This window comes from Gopherus flavomarginatus, chromosome 1 (assembly GCF_025201925.1).
Source record: "Gopherus flavomarginatus isolate rGopFla2 chromosome 1, rGopFla2.mat.asm, whole genome shotgun sequence".
Lineage (NCBI taxonomy): Eukaryota > Metazoa > Chordata > Testudines > Testudinidae > Gopherus > Gopherus flavomarginatus.
The window spans coordinates 153,516,170-153,525,677 of record NC_066617.1 but is presented as its reverse complement, the minus strand read 5'-3'; the positions used below and the strand labels follow the sequence as shown (position 1 = coordinate 153,525,677).

Here is a 9,508-nt window from a genome sequence, read left to right as displayed (position 1 = left end):
ACAGGCATGTCTCTCTCTGAGTCTTTTGTTGGGACTCCCTAGTCTGCAGGAGGGGGTCTAGGAGAAAGGAGCCCTCCATTAGCTGTTCCCCCCAACCCACTTCCTAAATATGCCATAAGGCTTTCAGCCTGGGACAGGTTGTAGGACCCCAGATAAGCGAGACTGTTTCACAAGCTTTAGGATCTTGCACTGCACACCCAGTGATACCCATTCCTCCCAACTGACTCCACACCATTTTATCCCTACATTGTGCCCCCACCCCGAACACCCACCAGAAAGAAACACCATTCCCTGCAAAAGACCTCTACCTTGAGGCAGGGACCCCCCTCCACCACATAACTACAACCATTTCTCCAGACACACCTCCCCTAATCCTCCCAAAGAGAGACCCCCTCCTCCTGGCACACACAGGTAGAATGAAGAGATTTTAGCCAGCTAGGACTCTGCACTGAGCTTTGCTAAGAGGGGCTAATTTCTGTGGGACTCCCTCCCCCCTGCCATTAGCCCAATTTTATCTATGCAGCAAATGGGGGAAGGGGAGTTCACTGCCCCATCTAGGGCATCAAGGACAGGGAAATGTTAATTTATTTTTGTTTATATTCCTGTAGCTGTCCCCTTCCCCTCATCCACATGTGCTGTGTATTGCTCTTGCATTAGCTTGTAGACCACCTCAGCCCCTGCTTTCAAAGATGTAACTATCATACAGGAGTTTCAGGCAAAATAAAGAGATCAAGTGAGATGCATGTGCTGCATCATTTGAGACAGACACTGGACTACACTACTGCAAATGATGCTTGGAACACAGGGGATAATCATCTGGGAACTTCTTTGTGTCTACTGCATGCAGCTCTATCCCCTCACTCCCAGAGGCAGGCCCCAGGGGAGGGAGAAGTCACGGGCCTCCTCCTCTCTTAGTGTCCTGGGAGGACTATGCAGTCTCCCGCCTACTTCCACCTGATGCCAAACACTTGGCTGCTCCCTCTGGTGTACACAAGGGGTCAAGGTGAGAGCAGGAGATTGAGATTTGCTATAGTCAGCCACTGAAAGCCTCTCAGGGAGCTGAGGATGTGGGAAGGCCCCTCCATCAAGCTCAGGAAACTATGAGCCAGCAGCCAGCCAGCAGCCACCTTCCTGGGGTCCCAGTTTGTTGTAGCTAAGAAAGGGCCTACCCACACGAGATGCCAGAGGCAGCAACAAAGAGGTTATGACCACACTTACAACAGAAACTAGCGTACTAAAGAGACAACACCCAGCATGCAATGCTCAGGAGTGGAGGGGTACAACTCCCAGCATGCCATATTTTCACCCCAGAGTGAGGTATCCCCCAGCCCCAGAATAGCTCTTAATCTTTGACAACAGCTCCCCCATGCAATATTTCTTCTCACTTCAAAGTAGGTGCAGCTCCCACTAGTGACTTAGGACGTCACAGACCCTGGCTCAAATGGCATATGCCATTGAATGCTGGAGATCAGTCTCTGCTTCCCTTCAGGGTTGGTGGGGGATTCCTCCCATAAGAACTAAGTTGAATCTTGGGCTCAAGATTCAGCAACAGCTGAACTGGACAGGCACCAGGCAAGGAGGCAACTGCTAGCCCTGGCAGGATGCAGCAAGACACTGGTGCAGCCAGATGGTCTTTAAAATGTGTTTATTTACCACATGCATGGGCTTATAAATTGAGGCAGTGCAAGTGAGATTTCAGAGACCAACAGCCACATAGCACAGAAGCCTGTACATGAAAAGAGATCTGCATAAAATTAGGGGAGAGAAAAGGAAGTACTGTTCATCCTCTCCCCCTGAAAAGATTGGATGAGAAGAGACTACAGGCCCAGAGTGCCCCTACCCAAAAGGGCAGGATCCTTTGTCCTTAGAAAGCTCCATCCCAGAAGCACAGATAGAAGAAAAGGTTATTGTCAGGAGTCCAAGAGAAAGGGGACTCCCCAAACCCTTTAATTCTCCACCAAACGACAGTGTTGATTCTCCTTGTTCAAATCATTCCAGGCACGGCCCCCTGATTTGAGGCTGCACCCTGGATCTGCTGCCACCTCCTTCCACTCCCCCAGGTTCTCTGCCAGTGATGGGTGCCTCTTGCCCTGGAGAGGAGAGAAAATTACTGAGTGCAAAGGCAAGTTAGTCTGAAATGTTCCTCTCTGGGGCTCTGGTGAGACCCTACATGAGATACTGCAACCAGCTCTAGGCCCCCTCAGTCCTTTAAAGATAGGCAGAGCTCAGAAATATGCAGGGGTCATGCGGTAAACAAACATTTTAAAATCCCCCTGGCTGCATCTTGATATATCCCACAGGGGCCAGCAATCACCTCCTTGCCAGGGTCTGGGGAGAGATTCAAAGAGGAAGGTATACCCAGCATGGTAAAGCCATGATATGGCGAGGGGATCATCTGCAAGTGTCTGAGGAGGCTCAAACTTGGGGGATGAGGGGTGGGGGCACAGCAGGTTATTTAATGGGAGCTTAAGAGGATAAGACCGAAAAGGGGAAAGGAACTTCGAAACCAACTCTCAGCACTGAGGGGTTTGTGAGCCCGAGTCATCTCTCCAAAGGGCCTGAAGCCCCGTTGTTTGAGAAAACAATTCTGAACTGAGCTGATGAGGTGCTTAGAACCTGAAGGGGCTCCACCCCCACTCTGCCCCTTATGGGGTCCTAATGCCTCATCCCGCAAGACTCCCACTAAGCGTCACCTGGCGAGGAGTGAGAGTACTCGGGGAATTGTCATCTTGTAGGATGCTGAGGGGAGAGCGCCCGGTACCACCAGAGGTGGCCAAGATTTTGTTGCTGGCCTTGCGTCTTGTGGGTTTGCCCCCTGGAGAGAGAGAGAGATGCAATCAAAAGCAACTGCAATTCAGTTAGAGGTTCAGCAATTTTATAGCCCTTTTTGCCCTTTATGATAATCTAGTCTGACCTCCAGCAAAGCACAGGCCAGAGAATTTCAGCTAGTGACTCCTGCACCACCCAATGACTTGTGAGTGAACTAAAGCATCTTATTTAGAAAGAGCTCAATCCTGTTTTAAAAGACTCAAATCCACCCCACACATAGGTAAATTGGTCCAATGGTTAAATAATCTCACTTTCATCTCCCATGTGCCAATCCTTTGCTACTCTCCGCTCCTGAGGGCTATGGGGTCCCTCTGCTCTGTCATTGCCACCTGTTAGAGCTTCTCCCCATGTTCACAAGCAAGGACACAGCTCCTGCCTCACATAGGAGAAACATCCTCTCCAAACTGCGCTCCCATATTACAGCCCCTTCGCCTCTCACTCCATAGACATTCCCTTGGGCAAACTGCCTTCTCTGGCTGAGGCACCCCACAAACTGTGCCTCTCAGCCCAGTAGCAGCTGGTCAACCTTACCAGTTAAATACCCTCCACTTAAACAAGCAGTGCTTTTTATCATGTATCTTTCCCCTTTTCTCCAACGTAACAGCCATACTGGGTCAGACCAAAGGTCCATCTAGTCCAGTATTCTGTCTTCCGACAGTGGCCAATACCAGATGCCACAGAGGAAATGAACAGAACAGGCAATCATTGAGTGATCCATTCTCTGTTGCCCATTCCCAGTTTCTGGAAAACAGAGGCTAGGGACACCATCCTTGTCCATCCTCACTAGTAGCCATTGATGGACCTATCCTTCATGAACTTATCTAGTTCTTTTTTGAACCCTGTTATAGTCTTGGTCTTCACAACATCCTCTAGCAAAGAGTTCCACAGGTTGACTGTGTGAACAAAAACAAAAAACCTTCCTTTTGTTTGTTTTAAACCTGCTGCCTATTCATTTCATTTGGTGACCCCTAGTTCTTGTGTTATGAGAAGTAAACAACAACACTTCCTTATTTACCTTCTCCATATCAGTCATGATTTTATAGACCTCTATCATATCCCCCCTTAGTCGTCCCTTTTCCAAGCTGAAAAGTCCCAGTCTTATTCATCTCTCCTCATATGGCAGCTGTTCCATACCCCAAATCATTTTTGTTGCCCTTTTCTGAACCTTTTCCAATTTCAATCTCTCTTTTTTGAGATGGGGCGACCACATCTGCGCACAGTATTTAACATGTGGGCATACCATAGATTTATAGAGGCAATATGATATTTTCTGTCTTCTTATCTATCCCTTTCTTATTGTTCCCAACATTCTGTTTGCTTTTTTGACTGCTGCTACACATTGAGTGGATGTTTTCAGAGAACTATCCACAATGACTTCAAGATCTCTTTCCTGATTGGTAACAGCTAATTTAGACCCCATCACTGTATATGTATAGTTGGGGATTGTGTTTTCTAATGTCCATTACATTGCATTTATCAACATTGAATTTCATCTTCCATTTTGTTGCCCAGTCACCCAGTTTTGTGAGTTCTCTTTGTAGCCCTTCAGTCTGCTTTGTACAGAAGTCTAGTATCTTGAGTAGTTTTGTATTATCTGCAAATTTTGCCACCTCTCTGTTTACCCCTTTTCCCAGATTATTTATGAATATATTGAATAGTACTAGTCCCAGTATAGATCCCTGGGGGACACCACTATTTACCTCTCTCCATTCTGAAAACTGACCATTTATTTCTACCCTTTGTTTCCTATCTTTTAACCAGTTACTAATCCATCAGAGGACCTTCCCTCTTATCCCATGACATCTTACTCTGCTTAAGAGCCTTTGGTGAGGGACCTTATCAAAGGCTTTCTGAAAATTTAAGTACACTATATCCACTGGATCCCCCTTGTCCACATGCTTGTTGATCCCCTCAAAGAATTCTAGTTGACTCTTCCCCAACAATTTATGTTCATCTGTGTCTGACAATTTTGTTCTTTACTATAGTTTCAACCCGTTTACCCAGCACTGAAGCCAGGCTTACTCCCGTGTAATTTCCAGGATCACCTCTGGAGCCCTTTTTAAAAACTGGCATTACATTAGCTATCCTCAAGTCATTTGGTACAAAAGCTGATTTAAAACGATAGGTTACAAACCACAATTAGTAGTTCTGCAATTTCACATCTGAGTTCCCTTGGAACTCTTGGGTGAATACCATCTGGTCCCAGTGACTTAACAGAGAGGGGGGAGGCAGGGAATTAACAGCAGGGAGCTGGTGACAGGGAAATGAGACAGTGGGTGTGCTTCATCCGGAATATAAAGGGGTGGAAGGAAGCAGGGGTAGGGTGACGAAGACAGCAACTGGTGTCTGTAGGGCAAGGTGAGATGCACAAAACTGTTACGGAGAAGCAAACCAGAAAGGCTCTGAGGAGGTGGCTGGTGTGGGTGGGGGAGTTGGGTCCAGGACTAATCTGTCTGTCCACATGTTCTCCCCTTTCAGAACTAGACTAAGACCCTGGGGTTTTCCACTCTTACATTTCTGCAAGACTCCACTATTCGAGCTGAACCTTAAGCTCACTTCATTGCCCACATACTCCCTGTGCCCCTCACAGCCTGCAAGGGGCCAATGCTGCTGCTTTCTAGGATTAACTCACTTTTCCTGAGGACACATGCAAACACACTACTCCTCTTTATGACCTTTGAGGGAGATCCCTCTCACTTGCTCTAGACCAGGGGTCGGCAACCTATGGCGTGCGTGCCACCTTTGGCACGCAAGCCGATTTTGCCTGGCACGCAGCTGCCAGCCAGGGTCCCGGCCACTGGCCTGCTCAACCTACCACTGGCTGAGTGAACGGAACCTCAGGCTGGCAGAGGCTGAGCGAGGCCAGCGGCCGGGACCCCAGACCAGCAGAAGGCGCGCCCTCCTGGCTCCCCACTTACTGTGCTGGGGTTCTGTGGTTCGCAGGACTGTGAACCGCCGGGGTGCTGGGACCTGAGCCTGCTGCGGGAGGAGCGGCAGCTCACACTCCTAGGAGCAGCAGAGCCCGAGCGCAGCGAGAGGGGAGCCGGGGGGCGCACAGGGACTGCCGCCTCCAAGGGGGGCGGCCCCCACCAGGCCACAGCCCAGGCAGGCGCTGCCCCCGGCTCCCCGATCACCGCACTCGGGTTCTCCAGCTCCCGGAAGTGTGAGCTGCCACCACCCCTCCTGCAGCTTCCCCCGCTGCCTCAGCACTCCACGTGGACTTTTGCCTCCACGTGGCACCAGAGTCTGACTGGCATGGGCATGGTAAGGGGAGTTCCGGGAAACAGTCAGGGAGCAGGGTGAGGGTTGGATGAGTCGTAAGTTCTGGGAGTCCTGTCAGGGGGCAGGGAGTGGTTGGATGGGGCATGGGAGTCCCCCAGGGGTCTATCTGGGGGCGGGGGTATGAATAAGGGTTGGGGCAGTCAGAGGACAAAAAGCAGGAAGGCTTAGGTAGGGGGTGGGGTTCTGGGGGGCAGTTAGGGTGGGGTGGGTCTCAGGAGGGGGCAGTCAGGGGACGAGGAGGGGGGAGTTGGGGGTTCTGACCAGGGCAAAATCGGGGTGGGAAGTGGGAGGGAGTGGATGGGGGCAGGGCTCTCCTCTCTTTTTTGAGATTGTTGAAATATGGTAACCCTAGGCGAGGGGGAAGCTGGGGGGTGCATAGAGGCTGGCCCCCGCATACAACCACTGCAGCCTGCGGGAGCCCCCGGGGGGCACCAAGCCGCAGCCTGGGCAGGGGGGTGCGGCTGCTCCCCCTAGCGGTGCCGCCGCCTTTCCAGGGCTGCTGCCCCCCTGCACCGCGCTGGCTCCTCCATGGCTGGGGCTCGCTGCTACCGCAACCGGGTCACTCTGGCTCTCTGGTGCCTCCGGAAGGCAGCTCCTCCCTGCTGAGCTGCTGCAGCGGCCCAAGCCCGGCAAAGCCAGTGAGTGGACTCGGGGTGGGGGCCACCTGAGTGGGGTGGGGAGGGCTCGTGGGGGGGCTGTACACCCTCCAGGGGAGTTCAGGGTGCGGGGAGAGGGGATCCTGGCCTGTGGAGCAGCCCCTGGGCATGGCTGGCCCCTGGGGTCTATAAAGGCTCAATGGGATTTGCCTCTCAATGAACTGATGTGCAAGGGGGTAGGGGCGCAAGGTGGAAGTTTCGCCTAGGGCGCAAAATATCCTTGCACCGGCCCTGCCCCAGGGGGTGAGTGCACCACAGGTTAAGAACCGCTGCACTAAACTGATAAGATCTGCATTTAATTTTAAATGAAGTTTCTTAAACATTTTAAAAAACTTGTTTACTTAATATACAATAATATAGTTTGTAGACTTAGAGAGAGACCTTCTAAAAACGTTAAAATGTATTACCGGCACACAAGACTTTAAATTAGAGTGAATAAAAGACTTGACACACCACTTCTGAAAAGTTGCTGACCCCTGCTCTAGACCCCCCTCGCCCCACACTGAGGCCCTCTTCACATCCAGGCCCCTCTCACCTCCTTAATCATATTCCCCCATTGGGTGACCACAACAGAGGCCTCTGTCAGTTCCCCAGAACCTCCAATCCCCACACCAGGAGAGACCCCAAACCCATACACTTACCGGAGGTGCGGGGTGGGTCAGTGAAGCGAGCTGGTCTCATTACAGGCTGAGCACAAGTGTTGGAAGGTGGCTGCTTCTCCTCATCCTGCATTGGAATCTCTTCCTGAGACACATCCCTGGCAGAGCCTTCCCCCTGAGGGTTCTTTCCATTTGTCTCCTCCCCTGGAACACAGGCAGCTCCAAGATTTGGCCCCTGGTGTAATGGCTTTTCCAGCAGTGACTCCTGCTCCATGGTCTCTGCCCCAAAGGCCTCACTGAGCTGCTTCACCAAACAATTTATGGTGTCTAGGGAGAAGGTGAGGATAAGACACCTTATCAGACCCTGGGGAGAAGGCAAGACCCCACCTGAGATACTGTACTCAGGTCTGGACCCTACAATGTCAGAAAGATAGTGACAAACTGAAGTGTGCTCAGAGAGGAATTAAGAAATGCTCAGGGAGCCAGAGTGGTGAAATTCTGGTGGGAGACTTCAAGAGCTAAGTTCACCCAGCTCACCAGAGCCAAGAATAAAGAATATAAAACAAGAATCATCTGTAAATATCTGAAGGACACAAAACTTGAGGGAATTGTGGTAGTTAGAAGGCAGGGTGTGAACAGGGTACACTGAACCAGGGATGATAAAGGAACCATCCCCAGTCCTGAGGGATCTGGGAGTCTGGGAGTGGTCTCTATAAGGGAAAGGTCCAGGTCCCCCAAGAAATGGACTGAAGAGTATGATTCTGCCCCAAACCTTGATCCGTCCATACAATAAGCCACATTCCAACAGAAGACATATACTTACCAGCCATCACAGCCTTCATAGGGGTGCGTGAGATGCCAAGGGTTGGCGAGCGAGGGTCCCAACTCTGGATCTGTTCAGTTGCCCTCACCGCTTCCTCGGGCTCAGCCAAGGGGCTTCTCTGAGGGGAGCTCTCCACCTGCGAAAGAGACGGAGCCAGGCACAAATGGACATAGCTCACAAACTGCGACCGGAGCAGGGAGACACATGCATAGTGGCAAAGGCAAAGCAGAACTGTGATGTTCGGATGAAGAGCAGAGGACTAGACAGGCCCACTGGTCTGGGTGAGACACACTGAGCGAGAGGGGCAGGGAGGGCACGGACATCACACTGGATACTCCTGGTTTTGGTCTGACTGGGGCTGGGGGAGGCGGGATGAGCCTGATCGCCTCTTACCTCAATGGGGGTCCTCAGGATCCCAGGCGTGGGGGAGCGGGGGTCGCTGACGTGTGCCAGGTGCTTGTTGAGGAAGGGTTTCGAAGTGGGTGTAGCGGGGAAGCTCTCAGCAGCCCCCATGGCTGCGGGCGCCAGGAGTGGCGAGTCCTCCACGCCCGACTCCGCCTGCAGCAGGGAGCCCTGCGGAAAATGGAAACGCTGCGGAGTTACCCGCAGGCGCCGCCGCGGCAGCGATACCCCGGCGCCGCCGCTGCTAAGCAGGGAGCTGGAGGCGGCCCCGCGCCTGCTCAGCTGCGGGCTTCCCGCATCTCCGGGACCGCGCTCCGCCGGCAGCGCCCGCCCAGCCTCACCTGGGCCCACTCTCCGCCGCGATTCAAATCTGCCGCGCCCGACCCACGCTCCCATTGGCTCCAGCACCTGCCGCTCGCTCCCTCCCCCAATATACACCAGGCTTCCTGTGACGCGCGCTCATTGGCCATTCGTAGTGCCAATCACTGCGTAATCCCACCTCTTAACCTCCCATTGGCGAGACAGCCAAAACCTTAGCGCAATATTATTCATAAAACAATACCTCCCCACTCTCTGTTTCCTATTCGCTGGAATTTATTTTTTTTCCAATCTGATTGGCTATGTCCTGGCCTAGCACTTTATCATCTTCTATTGGCTGAGTCGTTAGGCTTCCGGGGCTTATTGGCTTTCCCTCCGTCAATCTCAAAGCGACTCCGCCCCAAGTGACTCTTGCGCTTGCATTGGCTGGAGGTTTAGACGTCTCTACCTAGATTGTCCCAGGTGGCTGTCCGTATACAAAGGGCAATTTTGATAGGGTGAGCGGGGCTGGCCTTGGAACGAAGGGGGCGGAGCGGTTAACGGTAGCCCCACCTCTCTGCTTGTGCGCCTGCGTGGAATGGGATTGGCTCGCTAGTCTT

At 52.2% G+C, this 9,508-nt stretch overlaps 1 protein-coding gene across 1 annotated transcript; it reads right to left on the bottom strand.

Annotated features, from left to right (window-relative positions):
- Positions 1-1,630: 1,630 nt before the first annotated feature.
- Positions 1,631-9,498, bottom strand: CDCA3 (cell division cycle associated 3). Its single transcript, XM_050967595.1, has 6 exons — positions 8,933-9,498; positions 8,583-8,762; positions 8,190-8,325; positions 7,409-7,693; positions 2,694-2,815; positions 1,631-2,090 (listed from the first exon to the last, which is right to left on the bottom strand). Exons 1-6 carry the CDS (start codon positions 9,059-9,061, stop codon positions 1,947-1,949), a joined length of 996 nt encoding a protein of 331 aa, XP_050823552.1. The 5' UTR covers positions 9,062-9,498; the 3' UTR covers positions 1,631-1,946.
- Positions 9,499-9,508: the final 10 nt, after the last annotated feature.